At 39.9% G+C, this 19902-nt stretch overlaps 1 protein-coding gene across 5 annotated transcripts in view; it reads left to right on the plus strand.

Moving 5' to 3' along the window:
- Window positions 1-19902, plus strand: part of SUCO (SUN domain containing ossification factor) — a 62868-nt gene that overhangs the window by 24254 nt on the left and 18712 nt on the right. Inside the window, exons 2-13 of one of the 5 annotated variants that reach the window (XM_038757575.1) lie at window positions 1282-1384; window positions 2657-2767; window positions 4127-4281; window positions 7159-7299; window positions 7452-7602; window positions 9483-9606; window positions 10602-10738; window positions 11322-11389; window positions 15305-15412; window positions 16714-16819; window positions 19334-19354; window positions 19554-19609. In XM_038757575.1, coding sequence (XP_038613503.1) covers window positions 1282-1384; window positions 2657-2767; window positions 4127-4281; window positions 7159-7299; window positions 7452-7602; window positions 9483-9606; window positions 10602-10738; window positions 11322-11389; window positions 15305-15412; window positions 16714-16819; window positions 19334-19354; window positions 19554-19609 — 1281 coding nt within the window. The remainder of the gene's footprint in view (window positions 1-1281; window positions 1385-2656; window positions 2768-4126; window positions 4282-7158; window positions 7300-7451; window positions 7603-9482; window positions 9607-10601; window positions 10739-11321; window positions 11390-15304; window positions 15413-16713; window positions 16820-19333; window positions 19355-19553; window positions 19610-19902) is intronic. The other 4 variants (XM_038757576.1, XM_038757577.1, XM_038757578.1 and 1 more) reach the window with 4 other exon arrangements.

Genomic DNA, 19902 nt, shown 5'->3' on the forward strand with positions numbered 1-19902 from the left:
TTAGAGGCAGTAAGCTGCAGTATTCCTCCCCCCTTTTCCACAGAACATAGGGTTGATGTGTGTGTGTTTGTGTTTGTGAAAGAAGAAGCCATCTTTGAAGTGGTGAAGCAGGGTATATTCAGCTTTCTAAACTGAATTCAGTTTCTTCTTCCAGTAATTTATACCAGCTGGGAATATTGAAATATGGTGGCTAGGTTAGTGTGCGGTCTGTATGCATCTCTTTCATCTGCAGCAAAGCAGCATGGCTTAATGGAAAGAGCACGAGCTTGGGAATCAGAGGACATGGGTTCTAATCCTGGCTCTGCCATTTGTCTGCTGTGTGACCCTGGGCAAGCCACTTGACTTCTCTGTGCCTCAGTTACCTCATCTATAAAATAGGCATTAAGACTATGAGCCCCACGTGGGACACCTTGATTACCTTGTATCTACTGTAGCACTTAGAACAGTGCTTGGCACATAGTAAGCACTTAACAAATACCATAATTATTATTATTCATCTTTTTGCCTTATTGGACATGGGTATTTAGGAGGAATTGGAAAGTGTTATTTCTAGGTAAGTTTTAACTATTTTTTACATGTGTGCAGGAAGGCTTAGGAATAAGTACATTTTAAGCATCAGCAATAATAATCTAGCGCCTATAAATAATTGAATACGTACAGCCTGATTGTGTCCTCCGATACATATAGCATTGTGCATTTGGGAAATCTGCATATTTATGCAGAATAGCTTTCCAGAATGATGTATTGTTTCTTATATAAAAATTGAATTGTTTTATCCTGTCCTAACTGGCACACTGGAATATAACATGAATTACTGCCTCTGCCCATTTACTTGTTCAACTTCGTTCAACCTAATTGTGTGTTGTAGAATTAGGAGGTAATAGGACTGATGCTTGATGAAATAAGATTTTTTTACATTTTCTAGGCTGGATATCAAGTGCCAAAAGGGAACAGATCCAAGTGCATAGATGACACAGAAGGGAGAGGGAAAAAGAGGGCTTAATCAGGGAAAGCCTCTTGGAAGCGATGTGACCTTAATAAGGCTTTGAAGGTGGGGAGAGTGGCATTTTTGAAGTGCAAGGGAGTTCCAGGCCAAAGTGGGGGGAAGGAGACGGCGGCAAGATAGATAAGATGGAGACACGGTGAACAAGCTGGTGCTAGAGAGATAAATTATTAATATTTCATATGGAAAGTGTAGAAAATAACTTCATATTCAAAAAAGAATACAATTTACTTTTTAATACATGAGTGTTTTCCTACATTTTTTTTGTATCCTTCCAGGCTTCCACGCTGGCAAGTTTGCTGTAAAGAGAGCCCTTCAGCCACATCATATTACACTCAAGACGACAACTGTCCTAATGAAGAGGAACCTATTGAAAAAAAGGTACAATTACATGACATCTCTGTGAATAACTCCCCCAAAAAGTTTTATCTTTAAACCGAATACAATTTTAATACACAGACATTCCATCAATCAGTCATTCATGTATATTGAGTGCTTATTGTGTGCAGAGCACTGTACTGAGGGCTTGGGAGAGTAATAATAATAATAATGGCATTTGTTAACCGCTTACTATATGCAAAGCAGTGTTCTAAGCACTGGGGAGGCTACAAGGTGATCAGGTTGTCCCACGGGGTCTCACAGTCAATCCCCATTTTACAGATGAGGTAACTGAGGCACAGAGAAGTTAAGTGACTTGCCCAAAGTCACACAGCTGGCAATTGGCAGAGCCGGGATTTGAACCCATGACCACTGACTCCAAAGCCCGTGGTCTTTCCACAGAGCCACGCTGCTTCTGAGTACAACACAACAAGCTTACAGTCTTGGTATTTGCACCCTTACTATGCCAAGCACGGTAGTAGGTGCTTGGGAGGGAACACTCCGGTAAAGGGGGTAGTTCCCTACCCACAAGAAGCTCCCAGTCTAGAGAACCATCTCTAACACTTTCAGTCTCACTTGAAATGATCTGAGCTGTGCAATCTTCTTTTGAGAGAGAAGATTTCCTCACTTGCCCACCTGCCTCGGTGGTGTGGCTGCTTTGCAAAAAGTAGATAGCTTCTTCCTGGAGAGTATTCATTCATTCATTCAGTCGTATTTATTGAGTGCTTACTGTGTGCAGAGCACTGTACTAGTATGTGAAGCGACTCCCTAGAGAGGTGGCGTGGAGGAAGGGCAAGAGAGTCGATCAGTGTTGGTGAATGGATAGGATTTAACCATCACCTCATAAGATGTATATTCTGAAGGTTGCTTGCATGTTATCGCAGGTGTCACAACTTTATTGCATGCCTTCTTTTCCTCTAAATGATTTGTCCCCCTTGTTTCCTATGTAATGTTTATTTTATGGAAAGGAGGCACTTCTGGGACCATCTTACTTGAAAGATGCTTTCTGTTCTTCCAGGCATATTAAACGTTATTATTTCTCTCCCTTTGCCGAGTTTGGCACAACTTAAGAAAACTTCTGGCATATAATGCAAAGAGGTTGATGAGAAAAGATTAGAAAAATTCATTTCAAATGAGCCAGAAGAAAATGGACTTCTTTTGGCTACTTTGAGTTGCTCAGCACAGAAGATGTGGTATGCGCATAAGATTGTTTTAAGAGTGTTTTGATAGTAAGAGAGAAAAGCTTCAGTCATTTTTTCCCCTATTGCCTTAAAGGAGGAAGCAGGAAGATTGAGTGAATCCACACTACTTAAGGATTCAATATCAAACACAGCAAATCCCCCGGGAGAAGATCATTTTGGAGATGATTGCGTCGCTGATGACCAGGCAAGCCTTGTTGCCTTAATTTTGGGTATTGTGCCACTTGCAGGCTTTTGATGAAATGCTAAGTTTTTCTTGGTTCTTCATCTTCGTCATTGGAATGGCACTTAAGCAAATTCGGATGGCCGTAGAACTTCCAGGGGTATTAATTTTAAGAAGGTGGAGATATTGAAACTTTGTGGTCCTTCTCTTAGGGTTGTAGGGATGAACCAATTCTTATCCTCCATCAAGAGCCTGTTCATATTATTATACTTAATGTATCCAAATTTTGCGTAGTTTCATAGGATACTCTGCTGTTGTCTAATCTCAAAGATAATTTGTAGGACAAATAAAGGCCATTGACTTTTTTCAGTAAGTAGCTACTTTGAATTTGTTACAGAATAATGTTTTCTGACATTTGTTTGGGGGTGGGTGGGAGGGGGAGAGGAGGCTGGGGGTCAGGGCATAGGCATGGAAGGAGGCACACTGATTTCACCAAAGGCACTTCCGTAATCTTGGTGAAATAAAAAACCAGGGTCCCCAGAACCAGAGCAGAAACCTGAGGACTCATTATGGAATTGAGGTTGTTAGATAGAGAAACATTGTTATCACCATCCACAGGGTTTGATGCCTGCTCTGTAAAATGAAATGTAGTAGGCCCTGAGGAGGATTGGAAGACACACAAAATGAAAATATTTCACTCTAATGGAGGGAAATAAGCAGACTTAAAATAAGAACATAGAAAATGATGCAAAAATAGGAAGAACAGAAAAGACACCTAAACGAACTGAGCTGTATGTAAATGCTGAGAGATCATTTGTGGCAGGTGTGATGAAGGCAGCAGGGGCTTAGAGAAGATGGGACTTCATGTAGGGTTTTGAAGTCTGGCAGAGATGTGGTTTGGAGAAAGAGTAGGCTGGATATTTATTCTCTGCAAGAACAGAGACTAATTGAGACAAAGTGAAGGAGTAAATATGAGTATTTAAGTTTTCAGTTACTCTCCTTAGCAATCCCTGTAATAAAATATGTAAAAATAGAGTATGGTTGAAAAGAACAGCTTGAAAGATATTAGCAACAGCATTTATTGAGTTCCTGCTGTATGCAAAGCAATCTAGGTGCTTGGGAACAACAGCAGACAAATATGTGGCTGAATGTGTAACAGTGTATGTAATATTTAATGTTCCTCACCTCAGAAAAGTAATTCCTGCCCCTGCTACCTTCAAAGGAAAAAAAAGCCTCTAAGAGTAAATGAGATGATCTTAGTTGGAAGAACTTATTTTAGAGATAAATGTGTTTCTAAGCAGAAATTGAAAAACAGGAGGAGCATCAGATATATTCAGTTGTACATTTCCCATTTATGTTGATCTGTTCTACTCTTTTTAATAGAGTACCCAAGCAAATCTGCTAAGTCCATCTGCAGATGAGACATTCCCTTCCGTTGACCTAAGTGAAGATTCTTCTAGCATAGCTGCAAACACTGAAAGTGTTGAAAATATTTCCAGTTCATCTACCTCACAAATGACTCCAATCTCACAGCCTAAGTAAGCTATTTAATTTGGTTCTAATATTTGAAGATGTTGTCACAAAATTTGAATGACTTTAGAGCTTTAGGATACAGAACAAGTAATAATGCATAACATTATGTTCCTCTGTAAAAAAAAAAAAAAAGAATATCTTTCATCTTCCTATATTTTTATGGTAAGGATTTTTATTTGTTTTGAATGGTATTTAAGCGCTTACTGTGTGTTTCTTACACTGTTCAAATGCTGCGGCAGGTTGGAAACATTCCCTGTCTTGCATGGGTCTCACAGTCTAAGTAAGAGGGAGGCTTTTTATTTATTGCCTTAATTGTTCAGGTTATACTTAGGAAGAATCTCCCTGACTTTTTTGTACTATATCTGGAAAGTAAAATGGGATTCTTCTCAAGTTAAAGAAATCTATTGTTGCTTTAAAGTGGAAGCCTGTTTTATTGTATGCCTTGCTACAGCTCCAGATCCGGCATGTCCATTACACCCACCCACATAGAGTATTTGAGGTACTTTTTTTTTTCCAGAAAGTGTCCTTAAGTCTTTTTAACAAAGAAATTCAGAATTTTCCCCAGAGAGCTAGGACTTCTTGCCTCCCAGGCCTGGTGCTTGCACCCCAACTCACCCTGTAATGGATAGGGCTGGAAAAAGGGAATCCTGGTGGTCCTGTCCATACTGTGATTTAAAAACGGGTGCTCCAAAGATCCTAATTCTAGGGGGATCCTCTTGTGTATCGTCATCTCTGCAGCTGGGTTACCATTGCAGGTGTCATGTTGATTAGTTCCGCAAAGTATCACTTGAAGCATCTATGCATCTGTCCTTTTAAACGGATCCTTTTGGGGGACCCATATTTCCCTGTGTATCTTCTGAGTTCTCTTTTGATCTTAAAGTTGTCTCATTTTCGGTTCACCTGGGATTCTCAACTTGTCTATTTTTATTAGGTGTGTTAGATATTTACTCTCAAAGGGTTTAATCAAATTTTAAAAGTTTTCCAATGAAACATATTTGAGTCAAGTATCATCAGTCTTACCCTAGAAACAAAAGGGAAAGAAAGTAATGAAGTTTCAATTTAGTGCACCTTTTAAAATAGTTCATGGGAAATGTAAGGGGAAGGGAGATAATTTCAGCGTGGCTCAGTGGAAAGAGCCTGGGCTTGGGAGTCAGAGGTCGTGGATTCTAATCCTGGCTCTGCCACTTGTCAGCTGTGTGACTTCGGGTAAGTCACTTAACTTCTCTGGGCCTCAGTTACCTCATCTGTAAAATGGGGAGGAAGACTGTGAACCCCATGTGGGACAACCTGCTCACCTTGTACCCTCCCCAGAGCTTAGAACAGTGCTTTGCACATAGTAAGCACTTAAATGCCATCATTATTATTATTATTTGAAGGCTTTGTAGTGCTGAATCAAGTGGTGCATTATTTTATATATTACATGTTTCTTCAAGCAGTATTGAGAGTTGCATTTGCTGCTTGGGAAATCAGTCAGTGTATTTATGGAATGCTTACCTGTGTAGAGTATTGTATTAAACACTTAGGAAAGCACAATAATATAGGTAGATAGCATACCTTGACAACCTAACTGGATGAAAATGAGAGCTATAAAGACAAGTGGATGAGTAACAAAAATATTTTATAGACCATCCTACATTTTCCAAGGTTAATCGGTGATATTTATTGAGGGCTTAGTTTGTGCAGAACATTGTACTAAGTGCGTAGTATAATGCTATGCACACAGTAAGCTCTCAATAAATACAGTTGATCGGCAGAGTACATGTGTTGAGCATAGTTTAAAAAAAAAAACTGGTGCATGACCAAAGCCCCTTTCCACATCAGTGAGTCATACTTACTGAGCGCTTATTGTGGGCAGAGCACTGTACTAAATGCTTGGGAGAGTACAACACGGGAGTATAACAGACACATTCCCATGCCACAAGATCAATCTTTGTAGCCATATAATTTTGTACCTCAGTTTCAATCCTCCCTCTTGGAATCCTGTTTTCTATGAAGGCTTTGCTCAAGGAGAAAAACCTTTTCCCTGGTTGCTCTCCACCATTCATTCATTGATTCAATCGTATTCATTGAGTGCTTACTGTGTGCAGAGCACTGTACTAAGCGCTTGGGAAGTACAAGTTGATCCTCGTCTGGTCTACAGTCTAGTTCGTCTGGTCCGTCTACAATAATGGTGTCTCAGTAGTCCAGTGCTATTTCATATTGTTTGAGACTGCTCCACCAGGGGTACACAAAATGAGGAGGGCAGAATAAAATAATTTAAAGAAATAAAAAGCATAAATGGGAAAAGTGTGAGGGTAGGAGACTGCTCAGTAGTAGTAATAATAGTATTTACTAAGCTCCTGGTACAACACGGGAGTCTTTGTATTGTTGAAGCATAAGCCCTTTGCTGCTCCCTGTAAATTGGTCCTCTAGAGAGAGTCATTCAACTTTTCTTAACCTCACCTTTGGCAGCTGCCTTCTGAATTAAGTGTTTTGTCAGGGATCCCGGTTTTTTTGTTTTGTTTTTGGGTTGTTTTTTTCCAATCTGTTAATGTACATCAAAGACATTTCATATTTAATTGGGATATGGTGCATTTTAATCAGTTGTTTTTGAAACTTGGACAAAAAGGACCTTCTTTTACCTCGTGTTTGCTCTGTTCCATATTCGTAGGTTCTTTTGATCAGATCCAAGAAAACAGGCTTCACTCAGGGTGTAGCAGTATATAAAGTGGATCAAGTAATATTGATTGAGTTATTTTACTCAGTAAAAAGTGAAGCATAGGATAGAGCAGCCTACCAGGATTGTGTTTGCTGTCTTCTGTAATATCCTATTTCTGACTCTTTTCAGAATGGAAAACTATTGCTCAGACAGGTGAAATGAATCTTATTTTCTCTTCACTTAGTGAAATAGAAAATTCGGGTGCTGAAGCCTCTGTAGCCAGCTCAATTGATGTTGAGCAGTCAGAAACTGATTGTGATATTGGAGGGACTCTTGAGACTGAGCCTCAGGTTAAATCCTCCTCCTTCGTCACTCCCCCAGAAAGGTGAGTGTGGGAAATTGAGCTGCTTTTGCTAAATTGTCCAAAAGACTTATCAGTTTGCTCAAGGTTTGGTCAAAACGGATGGGGAATTTACCACCTCTACAGAGAGTCTGAGGTTTTACCAGTGTTTCTTCAACTGTTTCTCTCTGGTTTAGTCTTGTGGGGCAACATATAGAAAATTCTTCTTCTTCACATGGCAAAGGAAAGATAACGAAATCAGAATTTGAATCCAGAGTTTCGGAAGGTGCACAAGGAGCTGAAGATCAGAAATCAGCTCTCAATACTTCAGATAACTTAAAAAGAGAGGTATGTGCAACTTAAATCATCATCATCTGGTAAATGTGTATAGTGACGTGATAGTCAATGTAGTCTCTGATATGGATGTAACATTCTGAAATATATGGAATAATAATGTTTCGAAAGGTGAACCGGCCAGACCAAGTTGTCTGTAGTCTGAAGGTTAACAAAAAGTGTACACAGACACACCCCACAAAGGTAGATATATAAAAAAACATATAAATGTGTGTGAAAGCCCACTGGTAAGTTGGTGAATTACCAGGGCCTTGTTTTTTGTCTGAATATGCAGACGTTATCATGACTTAGAGAGTCCTGTATGGGTTCAGGACAGCTGGAGGGTGTCCCAGGGCCCAACTGTGCAGACTGCGGTCAGGGACACTGACCGTACCCACTTGGATGTGGGCAAGATTCCAGCATTCATTCCTTCTTCAAGCTTATAAAATTAATCGATCTTCTGCTGGAAGAAAGTGTTGTGTTTCAGAATAGCAGAATGTGGTATATTTTCAAAGTCACCAAGTAATGGGAGGGGATTGTCATTTTCTTTGTGGGGTGGAGCATCCTGGGACTCAAAGTTACATTTGAATGCAGTTCCCCCACTGTGTTCAGATACGGGCTGCTGCCCGCAGCTAAAGGGGGCATGCAGCCAGAGCCACAATCCCTTTAACGAAGCAACTGTGCTGTCCCAAACAAGTAAGTCCTTTCAAGATTCTGGGTACAGTCAGTCATGACTTAGGTCTCCCCCGAGATCCATGGACATGAATCAGGTTGGCCAGTTCAGGAGGCTGGATTTTCAGACTTGCATACCCTGAATGCCCACTTAAATGAGGGTAAGTTGAGGTTTCCTCAACAGGTTTAGCCAACCTGCCAGCTGCCTCTAGGTAGAAGCGTAGAAACCTGGGGAGTCTGAGTGGTCAGGATGAAGTGGGGCACAGAGCAGGCCTGGAAGACCCCTGGTATTCAGCTATCTCAGTGTTCCTCTGAAGCAGTACTATCATATGGTCCGAGGGACTCTAGGATGATCTGGAGCCAAAGGGTCTCTTAACCAACTTCAGTCAGGCGTAAAGAGTTTCTTAAATACCCTGTCACCTGATGTACATTCTAACTCCTTTAAGCCTGCTGGTAGGTGCCTTTCAGCAACCCCTTCACTCTGGGGCCCCAAAAGCCGCCGTGCCCAAGGGCTGCAACCTGGGGCTGCCACAGGTGGAAACATGGGTGCTAGTGCCAGTCGGTTTTCCCCACCACTGCATTAGCTAGCATTTTTAGTACACCTGCTATGAGACTTTTCCGTCATCTGTCCTTTGTCCAGTTAAGTGACATTGTTTTCAATTTTTTGATGATTTAAAGGTAAAATATTGTTTGGGATGATCTGTACATTTGAACACGCAATTTAAATATAGACTTTTAAAATAGGCTCTTCAGAATTATTTCCTTATGCTGTCTGTGACTATAATTCAAGGCTTGTCCTTTGCTGTCCATTGTTGATTTCATTTCTACCTATCTAAGGAATGCAGTTGTTCCTGTCATGCCATGCACATGGTAGAGGGTGTTAATTATTGTCCAAGAAATTAAATCTTGAACAAGTCTGAGGACTTTTCCCTTTTCGTCAGTTTTAAAAAAGAATATAATAATAATAATAATGGCATTTATTAAGCGCTTACTATGTGCAAAGCACTGTTCTAAGCGCTGGGGAGGTTACAAGGTGATCAGGTTGTCCCCCGGGGGGGCTCACAGTCTTAATCCCCATTTTACAGATGAGGGAACTGAGGCGCATGCAGGACCTTGCATTCAATCTTATTGAAGGATTTACGTGACTTACATTTAATCTGCTCCCTAATTAATTCTCTGAAAATTGAGACTAAATTTGTATAAAATATCTCCCTTTTCTTCAGAGAGCAGATTATAAGAAAGCAGTGGAAATTGACCCTACCTCTGTAGTAAGCCCCAAGGATCCAGGAGACATCCCAACATTTGATGAGTGGAAAAAGAAAGTTATGGAAGTAGAGAAAGAAAAGAGTAAGTAAAGTTCCTTGACTAATTCATATGGGATAAATATAGGCCTTTTTTACCCACCATATTTTCTTAAACACTGTGAAATGAAATGACAACCTTGCTGCCACCACTTTTTGTTTTGCTTTCATGAAATCAGAAAATATATTTGTTTTAAATATGGCAAACACATGCTTTACATTTCAATGATACATTTTTCTATTTTCAGGGGAATTAAAAAAAACTCAGTATAAGGCTAGCTGGGATGTTGCTACCGTTTTTTATTGAGATCAGCTTGGCCTCTCTCCAAGACTATCTTAATAAAATGGAGGCTTGAACCTAGAGGATTTGTTTGTTATTCAATTGCATTCTTCCCCTGCAGCCCTCCTGGATATGCATTTCAGGCTGTTTTAGAAAGGTTAATGTCTGTTTCATCTAGGTAAAATTAATCATTCCAGCCCACCATAGATTTGTAAATTTATCATTTGGTAGTCAGTTACGACTGCACTTCCTTTTATTCGAAGGTTTTGCCAATCAGTACTTTTTGCCTATTCATTTGACAAAACCGTTTTTTGTACTTCCTGACCTTGCCAGTATGGTGAATTATTCTGCCAAATCAACTGCTAGAGTAGAGAGGCTTTAATAGCAAGTAAAAGAAGGTGGATGTTCTTCCTGTGGCTTTATTCTGGATCTTAGCATCATTTCCAAGCATCAAAATATAAAAATAAAGTATATTCTCCTAGAGAGTTCCCTACTGTGTGGAAATTACATTGCTCTCATGTTAGCAAAGTAAATAATTTAGGTAGACAGCCAAGAACTGTGTTAATAATGGTGGAATTTTAAAGCAGCTAAGGATGAGCTGCTTGTAATATATGAATTTTTTTTCTTTTCCCTCAGCATTCCTAGTCTGAAATAGTTAAGTAATAGTGCTACTTTGAAAAATCCAGAAGTTGGGGGTGTGTCTAGGTTTAAGGAGTGGTGGGTGTTTCTGACAATTGCTATATAAATATGTTTATAATAAGGTTTATCCGCAGGTCAGTCAATGCATCCATCTTCTAATGGGGGCCAGCATTCCACCAAAAAGGTCCAGAAAAACCGGAATAATTATGCATCAGTGGAATGTGGTGCCAAAATCTTGGCAGCTAATCCAGAGGCCAAGGTAATTTTATCTACGAATTGAGGAAACTATAAATTACTTGGGTGTTTGCCAAGAAATTAAGTTTTATGAACAATAAGTTTAGGAGATGGTTGTAGGGAGAGTTCCGGTAGATGTTTATGAAATTAAAGTCCAAATATTCAGATTAGGTCTTTGAAGGAATTTTCACACCATTTTCACTTTTAATTACCTGTTTCTTTGCATACTCTTCAAAACCCTCAAAGAAAGATCAACAGCCTGTTGATTTAAAAGGTGGTTGCTTATGCATTAAAACCATGTATAAGATTTTAGTGATTACCTTTTAAAATGTAAATACTCTAAAGCAGATTCTTTAAGAGCAAGGTCTAGTGTGGATCCACACTCTTTTCCGAATCACTGGAAGATTTTTGGAATAGGAGCTTTTCATAGTACTGGCCCTATTAATCCCTCTAAGGAGTTGTAAGTTTTGTAAAAGTTGAATGTTTTTAAAAGCTAAAAATATGGGAGAGATACAGAACTCTTCAGAAAAAAAGTTATCTTCTGTGCTTGCTTTTTAATTTCCTTGTGTATTAAAGGATTGATTCCTTTTCCCCCTCTTTTTTTGCAGAGTACATCAGCTATTCTTATTGAAAATATGGACTTGTATATGTTGAATCCATGCAGCACAAAAATTTGGTAAGACACAAGCGCCTTATTGTATACATGCTAATTATATTCATTTTGGGCTATAGTTAAGGATAGGGAAACTGAGTGGGGAAGGAGGGGGAGACCGTCCAAAAAAATGTGATTCAGTTGTATTGGAGAATTATATTTAATGTTTTCATAGTGATAGCATTTCACTCAACAGCGGATAGTGTGTCAACCCATCCAACCTCCATTCCCATGGTTGTAGTCTCCTTATTTGATTTGTAACCAGAGGACAAAAATCACTTACTTTTGTGTCGGTCTATTCCCAAGCACATAGCCCAGTGTTCAGTACACAGAAAGTGCCCAATAAATGCTGATGATGAGTATGCATGTGGTGATCTCCCATGACCAGCCAGACCTAGGGTGGCCCTTGAGCTACCTGCAGTGTCTGAGGTGGGATTTCCTAATGAGAAGCCATTTCCTGCCTGTCAACCTTGTGCCACCTGGAAAAAGCTGGGCTGCTCCGAACTCTTGTGGAAGTTCTGGCCTACTAACAACAGCCTAATCATGATTCCCTGGCCTGTTCTCTTCTCTACTTTCTGTCGTCCATCTCTTAGCCCATTCTCTTCATCCTAGTTTCTCCTTTCTCTCTGTCAGTGAATCATTTTTCTCACCCTAAACCTTTACTCCTCCCTCCCTCTTTTTGCAGATTTCTTCCTCCTCTCCCCCTACCTCTCCTTCTGCCCGTTCCCTGTCCCTTTCCTCTTGTCCCTACCCACCTTTGAAGCCCTCCTAAAAGAGCCACCTCCTCCAGGAGGCATCCTTGCCTTGACAAATCCCTACCTCCCCAGTCATATTCACTCATCAAGCACACTTAGCACTTTTTTCTTTTTTTCCTCTCGTTTTTACCAATTGTCCATATGTTTTTATTACTTCTCTTAGTGTATTTTTACATTGTGGAACTGCCTTTCTTTCCCCACTAACTTATAAGCTCCTTGTGGGTGGGTACTGTCTTATACTTTTTTATTCCCAAACACCTATTACAGTGTCCTGTACACAGAAGCCACCTTGTAAATTCAGTTGATGTCATTTTTCTTTGTCCTGTTGTGGGGTTCCCACTTGTTCGTGTTCTACTCACCACCCCCCTTCCTATCTATCCCCTTTACCTCCTCCTTTGCCCAGTGCCCTACAGCCTGACAGTGTCTGAAAGCCCTTATCGCTTCCAGCCCTGCCTGTCTGAGATTCCTGCTTCTGTCTGCATGTAAGTCCCCGGACTGCCAGAATATTTGTCCCTCTGGTGCCTCTGGGCTGTATTGAGTCTTGGACCCCCTTGACCTTGTGACAGGTGGCTATTTTGGGCTGGGCTTCACAGGTGTCAGCTGGTGTGGAGCCTTGCAGCCTGAGCTTTGGTGCTGGGGGACTGCTTTGAGGCCAAGGTGGACAGCCCTCCCTGAGAGCTCCATCTGCTTTTCATTCTCTTGTAGCCATTGCCCCCACATACAAGATGCCTATGGGTGGTATTTATGTAGTGTGTATGGCTTGATAGAGTTTTCAAAAGCAAGTTCCAAATGCCAGTTGAGAGAAATCTTGAAGCCTGTCACAATTTAAAGATAAAATTGTACAGGATTTTGAGCAGAGATAGAGTAATAGCTTGAAGAAATTGCGTAGGAGGCAAAGATCTGGTTTTGACCCTGAAAACTAGGGAAAAACCAAAAAGTGCCTGTAGCATCCCAAAAGTGAAATATGTGTTTTTATTGGGGAGCCTATGGGATTGGTGGTTTGTTTACTGACATTTTTGATTGAAAGACTGCCTGACGGGGGCCAAGTTTTCTTTTGGGGTCCTGTTTGTTCACTGTTAAAGGCCTTTTGCATAGCGAGCGTAACAGGAGATAGGTGGACGTTGGTTCATCTTCTTTCAAGTGATAAACTAAGCTGAAAACAAAATGGAAGCTGGACAAATATGCAGACATGTCAGAGAGCCTTCTGAAAACTTTTGGCTGCATGAGTTGTATTAACTTGAAAAGAGGCACATATGTGGCAAATGACCAAAGCAGACACTGGCCTTGCCAAGAGGGCACAGTTTTCACTAGGAGGGACTGTTTCTGAACAGTTCTCCAGTGTACTAGAACAAACACGTTTTTCTTCAAGCATACACACCTCTTTGTCCTATTTGTTTTTGCAAAAAATGTTGGGTCAACAAAATGAAATGTGTAGCTTGTTTTGCGCTCCTGTGCTTCTCTTGAGCAGTTAGTAAGGGACAGCAACAGTAGCTTGACTTGTAATTCTGTCTTTAGGATCCCTTTAAAGATTAGTGTTAAAAGGGAACTGCTGAGAGTAGCCAACTGACCATCTGCGGTAATCCTCTGGGTGGTGGGTTTTTTTTCCCTCATGAAAACTTTTCTCATCTTGGCATGTGTGGTTTCTTGCTACTCATTAGTCCCTGACTCTCACTGATCCAGGGATCAATGTGAAAACTGTGCTATCTTGACTGTGTCCCAGTATGTACGAGTAGCACCCTGTTTATGTGAGTGATTGGAGGTATGCATCTCAGAGAGACATGGGGCCCTGAAGGAAACTCCACTGGCCACCGAGGCCAATGGATGACGCGTGATAATGGGTAGAATGGATTATCAATCGCACCCACACCTGAATATCATGGGGAGGACCCTCACTGTCAGTGGGGTCATCTTCTAATCTCAAAGACTGCTATGTGGAACCCTGCAGGGTTCAACCATCAGCCTGTTGGAGTTCTTTCGGTGCCCTTAAGAACCTTTGTTTTCTGAAATTAAGAATTCTGAAGATGAGACTCTTTTGTTTCTTTCAGGGGCAGATATAAAGGAACTGCCAGTATCTTTGATTTCTTGAATCCGGTGTGTTTGAGCATTCCCCCAGCTGTGTAGTGTTTCCAGGGAGGTTAGACAGCTTGGTGCAGCTCAGAAGCACCTGGGGCTTTGTGCAGGGCCTGAGATTGTCACCTCACAATGTGGGGCACCCTCTGGGGCCTGGCCCCAGCTCCACTGCGGAATCTTTCTCTGCTCCCCCCGTCCTCCGTCCCCTGCACCCCCCACCCAGTCCCAGCTAGGATTAGGGTTCCTGCCAGGAGGCAGCATCCCTCAAAGTCTAGGGAAGCTTGAAAGCCAAGGGAGCATGCCCAGTCCAGTGCTTCTCCTGGCCCTGGAGAGAGCATCTAATAATAAGAATAATAATAATAATTGTGGTATTTACATGCTTACTATATGCCAGACACTGTACTAAGTGCTGGGATGAATGCAAGCAAATCTGGTTGGACACAGTCTCTGTCCCACATGGAGCTCACAGTCTTAATCCCCATTTTACAGATGAGGTCACTGAAGCACAGAGAAGTAAAAGTGACCTTCAAGGCCACACAGCAGAAAGTGGCAGAGCTGGGATTAGAACCCATGACCTTTTGGCTCCCAGGCTTGTACTCTATCTACTACACTGTGCAGCTCCAGCAGGGAAGGCCCTGGACCACCACCTGGCCTCCAGCTGCTCTGGTCTGATGGGCTTGTTGAAAGGTTACTCTCTGGGGATTTGCAGACTTTGAAGTGCACCCTTATAGTACTCTTTGTTTCCAGTAGCAGGTAGTCACAACTCTTAGGTTTGAAAAATCTTTTTAACAAAAATTGGGTTGAGGGATTTTTTTCCCCTTGTGTTGGTGCAATACTAAATGTGTCCTCAAGAGATGGAATTCTTGGAAAGTGCTTAATAGTTTACCCTTCTGTATTGATTCAGACTACAAATTTTTGGCAAACTACCATTTCTTGAATTTTGGGAGAAATTTTAAGGATATAAGAAAAAGACTTGAAAAATGTGCACTCTGTCATTTTGACTTCTGTTGGGAGTTAAATTCAGCATACTAACATTGTCAGGTTTAAATGATTCTCCATTCGTAAAAGATTAACTTTGGTTCAAACTTATGTTATATGTATATTCTTTTTAAAGGTTTGTTATTGAACTTTGTGAACCAATTCAAGTAAAGCAGCTTGACATCGCAAATTATGAATTATTTTCATCTACACCTAAAGATTTTCTGGTTTCTATTAGTGACAGGTATGTTCTAATATCCACTTCTTTTACTCTCCCAAGTCATGAACTTTGGCACCTGGAGTGATAATGAAAAGTAGTAGTAATAGTACTACTTGGTGCAAAGGACCGTACATAAGCACTGAGGAGTATTCAGGTGGGAAAGGGACATGGACCCTCTCCCCTGAGGGGCTCACAATTTATGAAAAGTAACTTTAATTTGAATTCCATAATGAAAATTTCACAGCCCCACCTTACATTTTTAAAGTTCCAAAGTGGGCAGTAAAATTATGTACAATGGTCCAAAGAGCTCAGATGAGTATCATAGGTGTCTTTTGGTTTCTTTTTTTTCCTCACTCTGACATACTTTCCACAATCCAGAAACAAAGTAGAAGTGTGCTCTTACCTCAGAGAGTCTCTTCTTACATGCTTGTACAGTTTTAAAACTCCCGATCCTGTTATCAGTTCTCCAGAGATGACCTTAGCTCTCAGTAAATTCTCAGATGGGTTGATTGATTGCTTGACTTTGCCACCATCTCACCCATTTCTCTGGAAGTAGTTCAGTCTCCTAAGCCATATTACCCCACTGTTGAGCCATTTGACATTGCAGTGGTGTAAGGGCTTTTGTAGAGGATGCCGGCAAGGGCAGTATGAGGTCACCATTTGAAGTTGTAACTGGAGTACCCACATCCAGAGTTTGTCCAGCCCCCTTTTTTTTTTTTAGATGCTGAAGATTTTGCGTGTGGCACCCTGAAATGTAAACTTCCAAATACAAATAGAGAAAGCTTCTTTTCAGTTACTTCCTGAATGAATTTTTTGCCATCCAATTTAGGAGAATGGGACAACTGACCTTGGCTATAAATTGCCTGAGTTTTGAATCATTGTGTTAAACTAGAGGCTGCAGTTGTTTCCATTTCTACTTCTGCTTCAAACTATCCTTGGAAAGGGAGTCAGGTAGCTAGAAACTTCAGTCTGGAGTCTAGTTGCTTGCAGCACTGAAAGACCAAACTTCAGTCCTAAAATTTATTCATTGTTGGTGCACGATCTGAGAGTGGGACCTAGACCTTGTTCGCCACATCAGCTTGTACACTTTTGTCCTGGAGTTTCTATTTTCCCTCTAGTTTTGGTGGACACAAGATACCTGATCCCAAAGAATTTGCCCCGTGTGCACCCCTTCCATAATAATATCCTGGTGTACTGGGGGTGGTGAAAGCATTTCATATTTTAAAATGTAGAAAAGTTTCAAGGGAGGATAAATACTTCGTGAAGGAACCACTGACCTGCTTGTCTGTATTTTTCCTTTTATAAGCATATTTTTTGTTTTCCAGATATCCAACAAGTAAATGGATTAAACTAGGCACTTTTCATGGTAGAGATGAAAGAAATGTCCAAAGCTTCCCTTTAGATGAGCAGATGTATGCTAAATATGTCAAGGTAACACCTGATTGTTGTATAGCCCTGAACTCTATATAATTTAAATTTATGTATTAGAATGGATGAAATTTTTTTTAAAAATTGCCCAGTAGCCAGAGAGCTTGTGGCAGACACGAAACGTCTATGAATCAAATATTTGAAGATTCCTGTTCTGGAAAAGTAATAATAATTGTGGTATTTTAGTGCTTACTATGTGCCAAGCACTGTACTAAGCATTGGGGTAGATACAAGATAATCAGGTCCCACGCGGGGCTCACAGTGTAAGTAGGAGGGAGAACAGGTACTGAATCCCCATTTTGCAGGTGAGGGAACTTAGGATCAGAGAAGTTATGACTTGCCCAAGGTCACACAAAAGATAAGTGGTGGACCCAAAATTAGAACTCAGGCCCATGCTCTTTCTACTAGGGCGCACTGCTTCTCATCATAGCCCAGTAGAAGACAGATTGAATAGTGAAAGCCAGAATCGATTAACTTTTAAATGACAAAATTCAATCATGTAGGAATTGGTTTATCTGATGGTCTGCCCACTTTCAATACTCCTGTGCAGTTTAAGATTACCTAGTGACTTATTTCACATCTCCATAACAGAGCCTTAGAATTTCTCCAGAACAGAAGCTTAGAGAAAACCCACTAACTAGCAGCTGCATTCTTGTCTGATCTTTTAATATTTTACATTACTGCAAAATGTCAGATCTGTTTTCTCATGCCTTGAAACCTGAAACTTGGAGCTCTACAATTGTAGCTCCAAATCCTTTGAGATTTAGAATTGTTAAATTGCTCAACCTTCCCTGACCTATACATTTGAATTATTTAGTTAGGTTGCCACAGAGCCAAAGCCCGTAGTAGCTCATAAATTCATGAGGCCTTACTTGACATTGAGTTCTATGATGGATTTTTTGAATTTTATTTTTAAGATTTAAGGGTTTAGGTTTTTGTTGAAATATTGCAGACCCAATCAGTTCCAAGTTTTAAGAAAGTGAGGGTGAATTCCTAGAGAGCTAAGTTGGTCCTCACAGGAATTTTCAAAACTTACCTTTTAATGTTGCTAGTACCATTTCACTTTGATATATTGTATTATGTGCAGCAATCAAATTCATGGTGCATTTTATCTGGGCAAATATATACATAGAATTTGTCTTCTCTTTACCCCTACTGCATCAATAAAAAAAAGGTCACATTCTGTAACCAAATTCTAAATTACCAACAGGTCACCTTTGTTGTATGTTTTTAAATTCTGTATATTCTTCCCTCCCGGACCTCTGTATGTAGTACTGCAGCTCAGGCTGAATGTGTAAACAAAATTAAGACCTTTTTCACTTAATATACAGCTCTGGCTGTAGAGTTGATTGTTCTCTTCTAGACCTTATTTTCCTCTGTAAGTGAGAGGTGATTTACAGTTAGCTATAATAGCTTTCTGGAATTTTGCTCTGTCATCTTGTAGCCTACATTTAAGTGGCATCTGCAAAAGGGTAAACTTGTAGTATTCTTTGCTTTGTTTAAAACTATTAAATTGTAGCCAAAATAAATTATAGAGATTGACTAGTGACAGTTCAGCAATATTCAGGAGATCAAATGAATTTCAAATTATTTCAGTTTTCATTTTGTTTCTTAAAAACTCCATAATATTTAATTTGAGGGCAGTTTTTCCCGGGATGTGAAAGTTCTACAATAGAACTCTTTGTCTAATTAATGAGCTCTTTTTTATTATGGAAAAAATATATAACAAAGTGCTCACTAGGTTCAGGAAAAAAATGGCAAGATTCTTTGGGGTCAGTCTCTTGCTGGTTTGACAGACTTAAAAGTCAAACAGGTTGTTAATTATTACTAATCTGAACTTGTCTATAATGGTCTGTGTCCTACCTTCCTTCCATATCTGTCTTTCACTTGCCCTTCCCCAAATTGGGGGGAAAAAACTGAAGTCTACTATATCTGCTTTTAAGAAAGCGTTTAAGAAAGGTAACCAAGATCCATTTTCCCTGTATATTCTCGGTTATTGATAATGTTACTTGAGTTTAGTGAAAATGATAGACCTTTTTGAAAGAAACTGAATTTTACTTAGAAATTGTTAATGGAATCTAAGTTCATGCTTAGTCTTGCTGTGCTTTGTCTCCTTTAGAATACCTGTAGAGTAGATAGCTTCTGCAGATACTGTTTTAATTCCCTCTCAGGGAGTATTTTTTACTTCCACAGTTATTTTTGTCTGGTAATAACCAGACCTCAAATATTAGTCATTGATCTTCATGAAAATTGAACTAGAAATCCAGTCTTAAACCAAGCTTAGTTATGTAAGCATTTAGATGCATGTTTTATAGGTTCTGTCTACCACAAGATAAAATGGTTTTAAAATAAAGCTTAATTCTTACCTAAATGGCAAGACTACTACAATGTTATCCACTTGGCTTATTTCCCTCTATACTTTTAAATGTAATTTAAAAATTATCTGAAATTGCTTGTGGCATGTAAACTAGACTTTGTACTGATATCTATTTTTTTCTTTCCTTTCTCTTGCTTCAGATGTTCATCAAGTACATAAAGGTTAGCAACCTTCTAACTGGGAATGTTAAATGCACAGGGCTTGGAACATTCTGCAGCTTAGCATATTAATGCATGGCCAGTATAACCCTTTTTTGGGCAGTCACACTTCATCTATAGCAAATGTGCAAGACAAAACTTTGATGTTTATTTTGAATTAAACCCTGATTGTGTTTCCATTTGGAATACGTTTACTCTTTAGGTAGAGCTGGTATCACACTTTGGATCAGAACACTTTTGCCCATTAAGCCTTATAAGGTAATCGATTCATTGATTTCACTTCATTTCATTTTCAGCCTTGAGAAAAGTTTCCTAAACTAAGTAGTTGAAATAAAATTATCATTATCTGTTCCTGAGAGATGTTTTAGGTGGAGAAACTTACCATTGTCATTGGTAAGAGCACAATTTTGAAAACTATCAGACCACATGAGAACAAGTTTGTATATGTAGCTAGAATCTTCAGATGTTTTTCTCAACTTAGGTCATCAGCTACTTGATTAATCAGATAAATTAATGGAAGCATCTCAGAATGGCAATACTGTTTTATTTAT

The sequence above is a fragment of the Tachyglossus aculeatus genome, chromosome 16 (genome assembly GCF_015852505.1).
Source record: "Tachyglossus aculeatus isolate mTacAcu1 chromosome 16, mTacAcu1.pri, whole genome shotgun sequence".
Lineage (NCBI taxonomy): Eukaryota > Metazoa > Chordata > Mammalia > Monotremata > Tachyglossidae > Tachyglossus > Tachyglossus aculeatus.